The sequence below is a fragment of the Microtus pennsylvanicus genome, chromosome 1, assembly GCF_037038515.1.
Source record: "Microtus pennsylvanicus isolate mMicPen1 chromosome 1, mMicPen1.hap1, whole genome shotgun sequence".
Lineage (NCBI taxonomy): Eukaryota > Metazoa > Chordata > Mammalia > Rodentia > Cricetidae > Microtus > Microtus pennsylvanicus.
In genome coordinates this window covers 153,351,110-153,367,516 of record NC_134579.1, presented here as the reverse complement: position 1 = coordinate 153,367,516, position 16,407 = coordinate 153,351,110, and the positions used below count along the sequence as shown (strand labels likewise).

The following is a 16,407-nucleotide window of genomic DNA, read 5'->3' as shown; positions in this document are numbered from 1 at the left end:
ACGCAGGTGTTACAAACCATCTCTGTACAGGAAATAGTTCACAGGATATGGCATGGTAGGTTGTGAAAACCAAGACCTCTGCAGAGCACTTGAGATGCCTCCAACTTCGTGGTTGTGTGACTTACTAAGTAGAAGGGGGAGAGAGACATTACTAAGCCTGAACCCCAGTGCTAACGAGGCTTGTAAATAGAATCTATGGGAAACCCAACCTGTTATTTATAGACTATATAGGTTTATGCTCCGAGCGTGTGTGTGTGTGTGTGTGTGTGTGTGTGTGTGCGTGTGCAATGTCTGATGCTGGACCTATTAAAAACTCCTCAGCAGTTAAGAGCACTTATCTTGCGGAAGGAAGAGGGTTCAATCACCCGCAAAGGTGGCTCACAAACATATGTAACTTCAGTTCTAGGAGATCTGATTCCCTCCTTCTGACCTCTGAAGAGACCAGGTTTGCACGTGGCGCACATACATACATGAAGGCAAAACACCCAGACACATTAAAAACGAATAAATCTAAAAAAAAAATAAATAAAAACAAAATCCTGCCTTCCACAGACCAACAAGATACCTCAAGTAGATAGAGGCGCTTGCTAATCAAACTGATGACCTGAGCTGGAGCCTCAGATCCTACATGGCGGAAGGAGAAAACTGACCCCACAAGTTGTCCTCTGCCTTCCACAGTTGCTCTCTAACACATACAATAAGTAAACGTGTGTGTGTTTAAACTAAACTAAAACCCTCCTTATGCAGGCCAGAGGATGACGAAGAGGGTCTGTTTGTGTCTCTTCGCGGGAATGCAAAGTGAGTGTGCAGCTCTTCACCTACCCATTCCCTATACCTCGGTCCCCACCCCCACTTCAGCAAATCCCCAAGCAAGCGCCCAGGTCTCCCCCTACAGCTCCTCCCTCCACCGTAGGGCACGTTGCTGGCGGTTCTGAGCTCCTGGACCCCTTCCGACCCTTCCCTTCGCAACGTTCCTGGCTCCCACTATAGGGCTGCGCCTCTAAACCTCCTTAGACCTCCTGGAAGACGACCAGAAGCAGCCGCGGGGAAGAGCCTAGCATCTGCAGCCGCCACTAGGCCCCGCCCAGCAGCAGCGGTGCAGGGCCGCGCCCGGGACCGCTGCAGAGCCGGGTGAGTGAGAGCGACAGAGGAGGGAGGGAGGGAGCCAGGTATCCCGGGTTCCCGCCCTGCCCAAGGGGCCGGCGTTGCGACCTTCAGCAGCTCCCTCGGCAGCACGACCTTCAGTTTCCTTTCCCATTTGGCTAGGTCCAATCCTTTCAGGTCCTCAAATCCGACCAAAAAAAAAAAAGCCCAATCCTAAAGCCCTTCCCTGCTTTGCCCCCCCCCTTCTCGGGGCACCACGGGGTCCACCGTATCCCTCCCATATGGTAGAACCCAGAATCCAGAACTCCAGGCTCCAGGCCCATCCTCGTAAAGATTCTGAGTCCCTCCCTGTTTCCTGAAGGCAGGAATGCTAGCCAAAAATAGCTCGCCTTTCTAGACTCAGGAGTCTCAGAGACAGCTAGCCACATATGTTCTGAAAACCGTCTGATCGCTCAGACATCCCCTCTCCCCCAGAATTCCAGTAATTTAGCTACTGTTCATCACCCCTTCGCCTCTCTTGACTGTGATCTTCAGAGGCGTGGCCCAGTCCTCTTGCCGCAGTTACAGTGCATGGCCCACTCCTATCTAGGAAGACCCCCCCCACCACAGAAATATAGTCTTTGTTCTTTGGGGAGGGGGGAGCCTCGCTTCTCAAGGTTGCTTGCTCAGAACTCCTAAAAGCTCTAGGCCTGGCACCCTAAATTCCTTTCTTTTTTAGGTAGACAAGACCCTAGCCCATAGATTCCGTTAAACTGTGAGGTCTGGCCCTAAATACGCTGCGACCTGGATGTTTTTTTTTTTCCTTTCTTTTCTCCAGTCTGCGTTGGGGATCAGATAGACAAGGACAGGAGCAGAGAGAGGGAAAATTGAATGGGGGGTAAGACTAGGCGTGGGTACCCAAGCTAGGGGCGAGGGGGAGCGGGGAAGGGGACTCCCATCTAAAAACAAACCGTAAACATGCAGGTTTCCACGGCAACGGCATTCTCGGGCCTACCCTGGAGAGTTCATTCTAGAGCTATGTCAAGGAGGATAGCCCCTGGGAGCCCCCGCGCCGCCAGCTGCTGTGTCTTCCTGTTTTGTCTCCACGGCAACGGTGACCTCAGCCCTGCACCCCCTCCCTGGTTGGGCTAGAAATAGGCGACGTTCTAGTCTTTAGAGGGGCGTGGTGTGACATTAGTCCCGCCTTGGGGGCCCGACCAGGGATAGCTCAAGCGGAGGAAAGTACCCCCTTCACCGCCCAAATCAGGCCCAAACCCCGCCCTCAGCCCCGCCCTCGCACGCTTCTCAGATGGTCAACTCCACCCAGCCCAAGACCCTTCTGGTCTGCAGCTGTTGCTCTGTTTCTGCTGCAGACGCCACTGACTGGAGAGGTGAGGCTGCAGAGACCCCGAAGGGAAGGAGTGGTAGCCCAAGATCCTGGGGTCTGGAAAGAGAAGTGAGCAGGGATTCAGATGTCTGGGTCCCTAGAAACACTCCATTTGAGCCAGAACCCTGAGCTCATTCAGGTCTAACATGGTAACGAGAAGGGATTAGAGAGTGGGCGCCTGGGTCTGAGATAGGACGGTGGGGGTTGAGTCCTTGAGGCTGAGAGAGGTGAGATGGGGTCTGGAATACTAGGTAAGACCGAACAGGCCTGGGATCCGGATTTAGATGGGTCTTGGGGCACGGAGGGCTGGATTTTGGGCTTAATCCGGAGGAGGGCGGAGGTCTGAATTTGTTCTGAGGGAGGAAGGACTGGGCTCTGAACTTGGACTGAAGGAGGCGGGTGCGACTGGGATCCGGACTCCAGGGTTTGAGGACCTGGAGAGATGGAGTATAGATTCCTGAATTTCAGGGGAGATGGGACTCTTGGAGACGAGGTTTGCATCTGGTGCCCAGCAGCTCAGGATGGGAAGAATTCCGTGGTCTGAACCTCCTTCCAGAGGCCCTGTATGGGCAGTTGGAGTGTGGGGGAAGTTGTGGGATTAAGGCTGTGCCCACTGATGGTGTGGGGCGTGGCCGGGAGTCTGATCCGGGCAGTGCCCGAGTCTGTGGAGTGATGGATGACATCAGGAGTGTAGCTGGGGGGGGGGGATGATAGCAGGGGTGCTGGGTGTGGCCCAGGAGAGTGGAACTAGGTCTAGGAGGAAGCTCAAGGGGCGTTTCCTTTCCCTGCTTAGGTCTTTGAGCATTCCTGAGCTCTGATTTCAAACAGTGCTGGAGGCCCTGTCGAGGGGCAAGGGCGTCGTCAATCTTGCGTCTCGTGTCTCCCTTTCTCTTCTTCCTCCTTTCCTAAACAACCTTTCTCCAGACCAAAGGATTTTTGCTCTTTCCTCCTCCTCCAATGTTTATGGCGGGACAGTAGCCTACTTTTAGCCTACTTTTTTTTTTTTTTTTGAAAGACAGGGTCTCTCCATGTATAACCTTGGTTGTCCTGGAACTTGCTCTGTAGACCTCGCTGGCCCTGAGCTCGCAGAGATCCGCCTGTCTCTGCCTCCTGGGATTAAAGGCGATCAGTAGCCCACTTTTTACCGTGCTGGGTATGGGACTAATCCTGGCTTCCCATTGGCCGTTCCCAGCGGAACTGAGGTTCTCCTTTCCTGTGGCATCTACCAGGTGAACTAGCACTGACCTGAAAAAATACATTTATTTTGTGTACCTAATTCTAATTTAGCATGAGTTTTACAGCCTGGAGCTGGGAAATCGATGCGTCCTCCAGTTTAGCAAGGCGAATTCGGAGCGTTTTTAAAGGAGTTCAGGTGTGGTGGGTACTCAAGAGTTTTATTTCCCTAACCACATCCCCACTGGTTGTTGGGGGTTGAACCCAGTACCTCCACCTACTTCACCACTACCGATCTCCCCCCTTCCCTATTTTGTTTTTTTTTTGTTTTGTTTTGTTTTTTTTTGTTTCGAGTTTTGGTTTGTCTTGAAGTCTACGACTACAGGAAGGCCTTGAATTTCCAATTCGGCCTTTGCCAGGATTCTGGGAATACAGTCCTGCGCTACCAGGTCACACTCATCTCCAATCCATTCTTGGAGGGACAAAAAAAAACAAGATAAAATAAAAAAATTCCCAGTACTTGGGAGACAGAGGCATGCGGATCTCTGTGAGCGCCAGGCCAGCACATAGTAAGCGCCAGGCGAGCGAGGGTTACAGAGCAAGAGCTTGTCTCAAAATAGATTTTTAAAATGTACTTGCTTTGCATGGGGTTGGGGACGCACGTACCACAAGGCATGTGTGGAGGTCATAGGACAACTTGTGGGAGTCAGTTCTGTCTGGCACCCAACTCACTTTTCAAGGATCCACACACCCTCTCGCCTCCTCCTAGAACCCAGGATTCTTCCCCATCCCCCCACCCCCACACGCTGAGTCAGTTCTGCCTGGTTCTCCCAACTCACTTTTCAAGGAACCACAAATCAGACCCTCCTGCTTCTTTGGAAACGCGCGCGCACGCGCACACAGACACACACACACACACACACATTCTCCTACACACACGTATGTATATATGTATATGTATGTGTATACAGCCAGTCTCTAGCTAGGGTGTCCTGGAGGGGTGGGCAGCCTCCGAGTGGGTCTCCTGGATTTTGGCACCACCTCCTGGTCCCTGCCACATAGCCCAGACTGAGGCCACTTAAAGCCCTTATAAGGCGCGGAGACGCCGGGCGAGGCTGGGCTTCCCGCTCCCAGAACCTCCGCCCAGGGATCTCACTCCAGCCGACTGCAAGGCTGGGCTAAACGGTTAACACACTCACGCCCCTAGCGGTCCCGAGGGCCGGCCCTTTGTCCACTTTTGCTTCCACCTCGCCCACGCGGCTAATCCTAGGGGAGGGACGAGAGGGCGGTGCTTCCTCCGGTTACCCTCTGAGACCTCGCCCCGGGGCAGGCCGCCAAGTATGCGTCCCCACCGGGAGATTTGTCCCTGCTGTCGCGTCTAGGGCTCGGGGTCAGGGTGCTGCAAGGGAGGACAGTCTGAGTTCCGTCCTGACTGCCTTTCTCCTTCTCAGGGCTTCTGTTCAGCCTTTTCCAGGTGCTCAACCATTTCGGCCTTCACAGCGTGATCTTCCTCCTTCCAGTCTTCAGTTAAGACAGCAGGTGAGTGTGCTAGTGTCCCCATTTCCTAGTTCTTGAGAGTGAAACAGTTGTGGTCTGGACTGTAATTACAGTTCTTGAAGGTGAACAGCTGGGGTAGGAAGAGCTCCGAGTTTAAGGGAAAAGGCTGGGGGGTTCTGGATCTAAGGGAAGAGTATCTAGGGTGCTTTTCTTTTGAGTCTTTGGAGGAGGGCCTGGAGCCTGGTCCCCTGAGCCTAAGAGCGAAGTGATTGGAACCTGAACTTCTGAGTCTATGATAGGAGGGCTGGTGATTTCCTGGGTCTTACTAAGGGAGGTTGACCAGGAATACTGAACTGGATCTGCAGGACCTAGGGCCCCATCTCTGGGTATGAGGGAGGAGGGGAATGGTGCCTCGATTCCTAGATCCCCGATAGAGGAGGAGCCTGGTAAGGTTCCAGATGATATAATCAGAGTTATCCGTGTGCCCAAGAAGTTGTATCCAGGAGCTGGCTCCTGTGTACTTTTGGGAGCTCTTCTGGGACGGTGTGAGCTTCCAGAGGTTAAAGCCTGCCCTTTTGTCTTTCCACAGGCCTGACCTTAGCATGACTTTTCCTGAGGGAAAGTTAGGAATAGCTTATGCTTGTCTCGGAGCATAAGATGATGTACCACTGCGGGGTGGTGGGAAACAAGGGAGGCAAAGACAGGCGGATCTCTGTGAGTTCGAGGCCAGCCTGGTCTACAGAGTGAGTTCCAGGACATCCAGGGCTACACAAAGAAACCCTGTCTCAAAAACAAAAAAGGATGATGGACCAAAAAAGGATGATAATCTGTTAAGCCAGGTACAGCCTATTGAGCCAGTGAGTTGATTGGGATACTTACAGGGAGGGGCATGGGCATCATTGAAAAACCCACCCCAGCATGGGTGATGAAAGATTCATTTCTGGGTCACAGGTCGGTGGGCCTCGTACTTTTACGCATGCACAGCCATAGATGCCAGCGCGGGAAGATCCCTAATTTAGGCCAAAAATGGGTTCAGAGTCACATGTGAAAGCAACCTGGGACAGGAATAAGGGTGAGGTGTTCAGCCTGGACCATCCCAGCAACCCAGGAGCTGGTGTGGGTGTTTGTATGAAACTTCAAATTGAAATATATTTTCAGTATATAGCCCATGTAATCCAGGTTGGCTTTGAACTCCCTGAGTAGCTGAGGATAGTCTTGAACTTCTGATCCTCCAGTCTCCATCTTCTGTGTGCTTACAGTCACGTACCACCACACCTGGTCCATCCTGTGTTGAGGATCAAACCCTCTACCAACAGAGCTGTAAAGTCATACCTTCCTCGGTTTGTTTGTAAAATGCAGCCACGCTGAAATACTTCCTTCAGGGTAACTTGAATGAATTCGTGTTCACGACCTGTTTGGCTCAGAATAAACTATCATGTCTTTAAAACAAAAGAAAGAAAGAAAGAAAGAAAGAAAGAAAGAAAGAAAGAAAGAAAGAAAGAAAGAAAGCAACATTCCTGGATCATACTTGTATGTAGCTGGGCAGGAGGTTTTTCGAGACAGAGTTTCTCTGTGTAGATCGGCCCATCTGCAACTCCTGTAGACCAGGCTGGCCTAGAACTCAGAGATCCACCAGCCTCTGCCTCCCAAGGACTGGGGATTAAAGGCGTGCGCCACCACTGCCCAACTAAATAAAATATCCAACCCCCCCACTCCCCCGAATCCAATGAAATATCCACCACCCACCTGCATCCCATCTTAATTGCTCAATGCTTCCCTCCGACACACAGGGTTTCTCTGTAGCTTTGGAGCATGTCCTGGAACTTGCTCTGTAGATCAGGCTGGCCTCGAACTCTGCCTTGTGAGTGCTGGGATTGAAGGCGTGTGCCACCATTGCCTGGCTAATGCTCATATATTCTTGTGGTGGGGCTTCAGTTTTGGTAAGGGACCTTATACCGTAACCTTGTAACTTTCTAAGTGTGTTTCCTGAACGTTGAAAGTTCCTATGGTCATTTTTCTTTCTAACATGTAATTATTTCGTGTGTATGTGTATGTTTTCTTTTGTGGTTTTTTTGTTTGTTTGTTTTGTTTTTGTTTTCTGGGACGGGATTTCACTGTAGTTTTAGAGCCTGTCCTGGAACTAACTCTTGTGGGCCAGGCTGGCCTCGAACTCACAGAGATCCGCCTGCCTCTGCCTCGCGAATGCTGGGATTAAAGGTGTGTGCATACCTGAGGCAAGTCTATGGAGGTCAGAGGACAATTTGCAGAATTCAGTTCTATGCACCATGTGGATCTTGCGAGTTGAATTCAGGACTGCCATGCTTTGTTGCAAGTTCCTTTACCTGTTGAGCATCTAATTTGGCCCGGGTCTTCTTAGCTTTTGAGTCATTTGAGCCTCTCCCCTCCCTCCAGCAGCTGATGTTAAGTCAGAGGAAATAACTGTAGAATGATACTAGCAATAAGGAAGTTTTATTTTCCAGGTCTGGGAACCACCTCCCCAGCATCAGCTGAGAGGTCAGACAGTCATGCTGAGGAGGGCTCTGGCATCTGGTCCCTGTTCTGAGTCTCCAGGACAAGGAAATAGAAGCTGTGGTTTGTCACTGGAAAAAAAGATGGTAGTCCTTCTACCCCCATTCTATGTCTGGGTCACATGGGACGTCAGAAGAGTGAGAGGCCTGTCCTGAGGTCCAACCCTGCAGGACTGATCTTGAAAACTAGAAATTTCAGTGGATGAAGCTGGGCCACTGATCGGTGGGAGTGGAGGGAGTTGGATTTTCCTGAACTTGAGGAACCTGTTGATTGAGTCCCTATAGGAAGTGATAAGGCTTACTGATAGGAAAAAGGAAACTGAGCTGTCTTTTTAACATGTTTCCATGTCTGAAGTAGGATTAGGGGGAGGATGGGTGAAATTTAGGAGAGAAAGAAAACTTGATGTTCCAGATCAGAGGTCTTTGGGAGGGCAGTGAGAAGGATGGAGGTCCAGCGCTCTGGTTAGATGTGGGTGCTGGAACTGACGTTGGACTATTGGATGTGTAGGGGCTGCTAATGTCTAGGTTGCTTTTACATAAAAGAAATCTTTTTGTTGTTGTTGTTTGTGTTTTTTTTTTTTTGAGACAGGGTTTCTCTGTGTAGTCCTGACTGTCCTGGAACTAGCTCTGTAGACCAGGCTGGTCTCGAACTCACAGAGATCCACCTGCCTCGGCCTCCCGACTGCTGGGATTAAAGGTGTGCGCCACCACCACCCGGCCATAAAAGAAATCTTTTTGCTGGGCAGTGGTGGCACACGCCTTTAATCCTAGCACCCACGAGGCAGAGACAGGTAAATCTCAGTGAGTTCCAGGCCAACCGCTGGGGCATTTATACAGAGAAACCCTGTCTTATACTGAAAAAAGAAAAAAAAAAGTTTACTCACAGGGCCTAAAGTATGAGGAAGTTTGAGTCTTGGCTGTGGGGAAGCTACAGAGGCCTGGCTTGCTGCAGGGTCAAAGGGGGAACCTCCGTTCATAGGGCCTGGGGTATAAAGCCCCAGGTCATGCAGAGGAGGAAATGACACAGGCAGGATCTTAGACCATAATGCTTTTTTTTTTTTTTGCTGGTGGACCTCACTGAAGGTTGAATGATATATGATATATATATATATATTTAAAGGTAGAATCTTTCATTTTGTAGCCCAAGCAGGCCTAGATTAACTCAGGCTGGCTTCTATCTCACGGTAACCCTACCTCAACCTTTGAAATGCTGGGTTCACAGTCTGCACTTCTGCACTTGGTCTATGCAGTGCAGGAGTTGGAGCCAGGCCTTCCTGAATGGTAGGCAAGCGTGTTATCAACTGAGCCACATCCTCAAGAGCACATCTTAGGTGCGCGTTTGGGGTGGGTTCTGTGTGTACACACGTGTGGAGGGGTTGGTGCTCTCCTTCCGTCCACCAGGTGTCTCCCAGGGATCCAGTTAGGTTTGTCCAGCATGGCAACAAGTTCCTTTGTCCACTGTCTTTCTGGTCCACAATACTTCAGCAGTCGAGGGGTTGCTGAGTCCCTGGGGAAGGAGAGCAAGAAGTGCTGCTTTGGGTCTCTGGATTCTGAGTTCTCTCACAGGTAGATTTGGGATGAGCCTAGAACCTAGGTGACCAATTCATTGTTTTGTTTTGTTTTTTGTTTTTCAAGACAGGGTTTCTCTATCTAGCTTTGAAGCCTGTTCTGGAACTCACTGTGTAGACCAGGCTGGCCTCGAACTCACAGAGATCCATTTGCTTCTGCCTCCTGAGTGCTGGGATTAAAGGCGTGTGCCACCACCACCTGGCTGACCAATTAATTCATTCTTATAGTTAATAAACAAGTTCTACCCCCCCCCCCCATTTGACAGGGATTCTCTGTGTGGCCTTAGCTGTCCTGGAACTTGCTCTGAAGACCAGGCTGGCCTCGAACTCACAGAGTTCCTTCTGAATGCTGATATTAAAGGTGTTCACCACCACTTCCTGAGTAACAAGTTCTATATTTTGAGGCATACCCTTTTCAGAGTTCAGAGTAATTGTTCCAAGACAGATGAGGGGCTGGGTGCCTGGATTCCTCGCTATGAGACCTTATCCAAATGCTTTTGTTTTTTCTCAGCCATGCCGGTAACAGTAACCCGCACCACCATCACGACTACGACGACATCGTCCTCCACTATTGTGGGGTCCCCTCGGGCACTGACGCAGCCCCTGGGCCTCCTGCGTCTCCTGCAGCTAATATCCACTTGTGTGGCTTTCTCGCTGGTTGCCAGTGTGGCTGCTTGGACTGGGCCCATGGGTAACTGGGCCATGTTCACCTGGTGTTTCTGCTTTGCTGTGACCCTCATCATTCTGATCGTGGAATTAGGCGGACTCCAGACCCGCTTCCCCCTGTCATGGCGAAACTTCCCCATCACCTACGCCTGCTATGCAGCTCTCTTCTGCCTGTCGTCTTCCATCATCTATCCCACCACCTATGTGCAGTTCATGGCTCACGGACGTACCCGGGACCACGCCATCGCCGCCACCACCTTCTCCTGTGTCGCCTGTTTGGCCTATGCCACTGAAGTGGCTTGGACTCGTGCGAGGCCTGGTGAGATCACTGGCTACATGGCTACAGTGCCAGGGCTGCTCAAAGTTTTTGAGACCTTTGTAGCCTGTATCATCTTCGCCTTCATCAGCGAACCGTCTCTGTACCAGCAAAAGCCGGCCCTGGAGTGGTGTGTGGCAGTCTATGCTATCTGCTTCATACTAGCTGGGGTGACCATCCTGCTCAACCTGGGGGATTGTACTAACATGTTGCCCATCCCCTTTCCCACCTTCCTGTCAGGCCTGGCCTTACTGTCTGTCCTCTTGTATGCCACTGCCATTGTCCTTTGGCCCCTCTACCAATTTGATCAGAGGTATAATGGCTTCCCCCGGCGTTCCTCGGATGTCAGCTGCACTTATACACACCCGCACTCAGTGTGCTACTGGGACCGCCGACTGGCGGTGGCCATCCTGACGGGTGTCAACCTGCTGGCATATGTGTCTGATCTGGTGTACTCCACTCGTCTGGTGTTTGTCAAGGTCTAAGGTTAACAAGGGGCTCCCCTCCCCATCCCTTCTTGCGGCCTCTTCACCTGATTACCCAAGCTTTTGGTATCGTGCTGTTTCCTCTTCCTCCTTCCCTCCCATGTGCTCTTCCTCCTATGTATTCTTCCTGACTTACCTTCCCTTTCCTCCACCTGTTTGCTTGCCCATGTCCTGTTTTGCCCCTGAGCTCTCTCCACAGCGCTCTTCCTTACCTCTTTCGTATTCTTGTTTCTCTTGTTCTCTGGTTGGTTTTGTCACCTGCCTGTTTTCCTGGGAGCCCTCAGAATTCCTGCTTTCTCTCCCTCACCCCTCAAAGGTGCTGGCCCCACACATCCCATACTCCTTTGCAGTTCTTCATCCATGGGCCTTTTTCGGGGCCTCATTGCCAAAGCATGTCTGCCTGCCTGCTTGTCTGCCTTAGCTGTGCCTTAGTGTGTGTGTGTGTGTGTGTTTAAGTGGTTGGGGAGCAGGCTGTATATCACACCTCTCCTTTAGGTTCAAAACCCTGGAGGTCAGTGATTCCCGGTAGCCAGGAGTCATTAAGCAGAGTCTGTCTCTATCTGTCACTCAGTTTTCTTTAAATTGGCTCTTGAATTTTTACCAGATTTCCTGAAAACCTGTTTATCCTAGATGAAGCAAAGGATGGATACCTTTTGCTGACTTATTCTCTGTGCTATTCCAAAAAACAAGCATAAAAAGCAACAAACAGAAATCCACCAAAATAGCCACATGGTCTTCAAGATGACTCTGAAGTATTTCTGAGGGGCAGTCACAGTACCCTCCTATCTCAGTGTTAAAAATACCATGACCCGCTTTAGCATGGAGAAGAAAAGCGGCCTCTGCCGGCCTTAAAGGCACTATTAGCCTCTTTGATTTTTTTTTCCTAAATATGAAGGCAAAAACAAAACAACTAAGAAGCTCTTTTGGGTTTTGTTTTTGGTTTCTGGAGACAGGATTTCTCTGTAGCCTTGGAGCCTGTCCTGGAACTAGCTCTTGTAGACCAGGCTGGCCTCGAACTCACAGAGATCCCCCTGCCTCTGCCGAGTGCTGGATTAAAGGCCTGCACCATCACCCACTGCCCGGCTTTTTGTTTATTTTTTTAAAGGTTTTTGAGACAGGGTCTCATATAGCTCAGGCTGGTTTCAAAGCTGTGTAGCTGAGGCTGCCCTTGAATCCTTGGTCTTCCCATCTCCACCTCCTGGTGCTGAGATTACAGGTTTACTACCACACCCCAATTGTGTAGCCTCATTCAGGAGAAAAGTTCCTTAACTCTTAACGATCTTTTCTTTGGGGGGTGGGGGGGGTGTCAGGGTTGGAATGCCTTGTGTGTGCTGCACACACACCCAGGTCTGTGTGTGTTAGTTGCTTCTTGCTGCTGCTTTTCTGCTTCTCTGGGACTCACATGCATTACTTGGTATACATATATATATATATAAAATAAGTGTATAAATATATATTTTATTTTTTTTTAATTTTTTGGAGCTTTCGGTTCCTCTAGCTCCTACTGTCAGTCATCCCTTCCCACCCTTCACGTCCATAATGTTCTTTTTTAGAATTCAATATAAAGATAACAGGAAGACTCATGCTTTATTTATCACGGCTGGGGGGAGTCTGGGAAGGTGGGTGGGGAAGGCTCGAAGAGAGGGTTGAGACCCAGATTTTTCAGTTTGATGGCAGAGGGGTGATGTGACTAAGAACCTTGGGCTTCATCAGAAAACAGTGGCAGTGTCTGGAATTTTTTTTCCTTAAGACCGTTTCACGTAGCCTAGGCAGACCTCAAAATCACTATGTAGCCAAGGATGAACTCAAGGCCTGCCTCCACCTCCAGTGCTGGGATTGCAGGCATGAGCCACCACTTCCCCTTTATGTAGGGCTAAGGACTGAACCCAGAGCTTGGCACTTGGCCAACTGAGCTATGTACCATAGCCTCTTTGTTTTCTAAATTATTCTGTAAAACCATGAGAGCTCGGAGGTTGGTTAAAAGCACATGCTTCAGCATCTGACTTTGAATCCCGGTACCCATGGAATAAGCTGAGCATCCCTCAAATTCATGCAACATTCCTGCCATGGATGGGGGACAGTGGGACAGAGACAGGAGAATCACTGGGGCTTGCTGGATTCCTGCCTCAGAGTGAAGAAAGGTGACTAGATTAACTCTTTTCTGGCCTCTATGCCCACATTCACACAGACATACACAGACATTTTTCATCTTTTGTGGGCTAAGAACGGCATGAACATGATTTCTCCCCCAGAGAGTCGCATGAGTACATGAGAAATACAAAGCACCATGGCTTGGCAAGTGGCTCGCTTAGCATGTACAAGGCCCTGGCAGTCCTCTCCCTAGCAACGCACACAGAGATTCAGGAGGAAAATCTCAGAAATCCAGTGTCCTGGGGCCAGAGGGGGTGACCTTGCAGATAAAAATGCTTGACTTCAGCCCATAGCACCCACATCAGCAGCTCACAACAGTTTCAGGAGACTGATAGCTCAGAGGTTAAAACTGCTGACACCCTCTGGTCTCCACCACTTACACAGACTTATACAGGTAAGCCTTAAAAAAAAAAATATCCAGGCCGGGCGGTGGTGGCGCACGCCTTTAATCCCAGCACTCGGGAGGCAGAGGCAGGTGGATCTCTTTGAGTTCGAGACCAGCCTGGTCTACAAGAGCTAGTTCCAGGACAGGCTCCAAAACCACAGAGAAACTCTGTCTCGAAAAACAAACAAACAAACAAACAAAAAATCCAGCGTCCAAGCTGAGCATGGTTGCCCCTTGCCTTTAATGTTAGCATTTGGGAGGGAGAGGCAGGCAGATCTCTGGGTTCAAGGCTAGCCTGGTCTACAGAGCTAGCTGCAGAACAGCCACTTCTACCCAGGGAGCCCTGCCTCGAAAAAAAAAAAACGAAAAACAAACATATATTCCAATTTGAGTGCAAAAGCTTTCTCCAAAATGCACTCCTTTCCCCCTGTTTCTCAGCACAGACTCTTGGTGCATGGACCCCATTCTTTCTCCTGAGTTCCACTCATATCTGCTCATATCTGCCTCCTCCTTGACTACCCTCTGTCCAACTTACCCTTTCCCCAAAGGGGCCCACTCCATCCAGTTCTGATCCTGCCCATCCCTGCCGAAATACACCTGAAGAAGGTATTGCATACGGAAAACACACTCGTAGAACACGTAGAGATTCCAGGATCGGGTTGGAGAGATGGCTCAGGGCTTAAAAGCACTGGCTTCTCTTCCAGAGGACCCGAGTTCAACTCCCAGCGCCCACAGGGTAGCTCACAACTGCTTATAATTCCACTTCCAGGTGTCTGGCACCTTCACAGGCAAAACACCAATGCATATAAAAATAAATCATTAAAAACAATTCAAGGATTAGCTGGGCGGTGGTGACGCACGCCTTTAATCCCAGCATTTGCCAGCCCAGTCAACAAAGCGAGCTCTGGCAGAGCCAGGACTATTACACGGGGAAACCCTGTCTGGAAAAACCAAAAAGAAAAATTTCAGGATCATAGGATCCTTTTTTTTTCCCCACCTGTAACTTGGAAAACGAAGGACATGACTGCTTTTAGGTATGTTGGAGGAGGTTTATTGTAGAGAAAAGGGAGAGCATAGCCAGACAAAGACATCTGGGAGAGTTCAGAGTGAACAGGACTGAGCTGGGCCCCGTGAGAGAGTGGGGAGGGGAGAGCCAGGAGACCAAGAGGTCAGGACAGTAAAGGGTAGACAGAAGACTGTGTAACCAAGCTAGCTGGGCTCTACACGGAAGGACAACTGGGGGAAGGGCAGCTCAACCTCGGCTGGAGAAGTTCAGGTAGGGATTGGGGTATGCTAGCCATACTCTACAAACAGGAAGGGACTGAGGAAAGCAGGGAGAACCTGGCTGCCAGGTCTGCTTTGATATGTTAAATAGGAACGTCAGCCTTTTGACCCGGGTTTAAGATTCAACAGGAAGTACGTAGGAGAAGGGCCAGTTAGGACACGCACTCAAGGAGAAAGAAAAGTCTTTTATTTTTTTATTTTTCAGTGGTTACCAAGACCTATGTGCATGAATCCCTCTTTTAGGAGGGCATCACACCCACTCCTTCCCCTACCCGGTTCAGAATACCTTCTAGAAGATACCAGAAAGAACAGCTAGAGGGTTGTGTTGATGGATCAGTCGGTACAAGGTCCTCGGTTTAATCCTCAGCACCTGAGCACTCAGACTGTGGTAAGCCACGTACACCTAGAGGTGGCTTGCAGGGTGGGCAGGGAACTCTGCGTTCAGCGAAGGGTGCTTAAGGGTTGACTCGAATTCCTCCACCACCCCTGCACCTTCTGGAATCCCGACGCCACCGCGAGCTAAGCAAAACCGCAAAGAAGGCGTGGTGCTAAACAGACAACCGTGCCAATGCCGGCGTCCAGTCCGACGCGCAGGGCACGCTGGGAGGAGTAGTTCTCTATTGCTTCCCAAAAATTGCCCTTACGAAGTCCCAACTATAAGTCCCAGAGTGCACTGAGCTCGACAGTCTGGCGGGCCAGGGTTCCCCAAGACCTATGAGCCGCTTCCTGCCAGAATGGACCGGTTGGAGTGCCAGAACTACGGGAAAGGCGCACCGTGGGGCGTGGCTTGGGGGAGGAACGCAGGGGAGTAAACCTGGTGGGGGTGCCTGGGAAACCCCAGGGAGACACAGAGTCGGGAGAAGCCCCCATCCAGATAGTCACAGGGAGACACGAGAGACCCCCGAGACCGAGTCACAGAGAGATCCACAAAACCCTCACAACCAGATATAGTCGTAGGGAGACACCGAGGAGGCAGGCCCTCAGAGATGGAGAGTTACAGGGAGACACGCAGTGGGGAGGAACCTCCAGAGACGGAGAGCTGTAGGGAGAGACACAGTGGGGAGAAGCCTCTGAGACTCACGGGAAGATAGAGGAGGGAGAAACCCCAGAGAGGGAGCGGTCACTGGGAGACACCGAGGAGGGTGGGACTCCCACAGACAGGGGAATGCGGAGGGCGCGAAGAGACCACTAGAGACAGAGTCACAAGGAGTGGGGAGGGATCCCCAAAGACAAAGAGGGTCACAGAACCTAAAAGAAAAATCCTGAATGGGTCCGAGAGAAGGGGACAGAAGGAAAGAGGCATAGGAAAGGAGGGACAGGCAACTATTCAGGGAGAGCATCCCCTAGCGACAGAAGGGGAGAAATACAAAAGCAGGGAGTGACGGACATCGGAAAACGCTGAATTTAACGGGCAGAGAGGTGAAGCAGGGAACATAGGTTAGTGGAGAAAAGACCGGGAAAGGCAGGAAGGTGGAGATGAAAACACTTCCAGTGCACCAAGTGGGGCATGAGGAGAGATGTGAGCAAGAAAACGAAAGAGGCAGATTGGGGAAATGGAGAGAAAACACAGAGGAGAGAAGAAAGGGAAGAAGAGACAAGAAACGGGAGAGAAAGGAGGGACACACCCAGAGGGAGGCGAAGCTGTAAATTCAGAGATCAGAGAGCAATAAAGAGCCTGCAGCATCACGGGGAGTGAGACGCTAGCCTCTCGGTTCATTCGGAAGTCCTCAGCACTGAACACAAAAGTTTCTTGATTCAAGGATTAATATGACCAGAGACCCACAGATCTAGCCCAGATTCACGAGCCTGACAAGACCGACCCATGCAACTGAGTGGGGAGGAAAGTGGAGTGAGGGGGACCAGGATGACAGAATGGAATGGATT

At 50.6% G+C, this 16,407-nt stretch overlaps 1 protein-coding gene across 3 annotated transcripts; it reads left to right on the top strand.

Annotated features, from left to right (window-relative positions):
* Positions 1 to 908: 908 nt before the first annotated feature.
* On the top strand, positions 909 to 12,282 carry Myadm (myeloid associated differentiation marker). 3 transcript variants are annotated; one of them, XM_075942872.1, is made up of 4 exons: positions 909 to 1,131; positions 2,068 to 2,474; positions 5,095 to 5,182; positions 9,748 to 12,282. In XM_075942872.1, exon 4 carries the CDS (start codon positions 9,750 to 9,752, stop codon positions 10,701 to 10,703), a length of 954 nt encoding a protein of 317 aa, XP_075798987.1. In that variant the 5' UTR covers positions 909 to 1,131; positions 2,068 to 2,474; positions 5,095 to 5,182; positions 9,748 to 9,749; the 3' UTR covers positions 10,704 to 12,282. The 3 variants fall into 3 exon arrangements, with proteins under 3 accessions (XP_075798987.1, XP_075798994.1, XP_075798980.1); XM_075942879.1 differs by lacking the exon at positions 2,068 to 2,474; XM_075942865.1 differs by lacking the exons at positions 909 to 1,131; positions 2,068 to 2,474 and having other exon boundaries at positions 4,989 to 5,182.
* Positions 12,283 to 16,407: the final 4,125 nt, after the last annotated feature.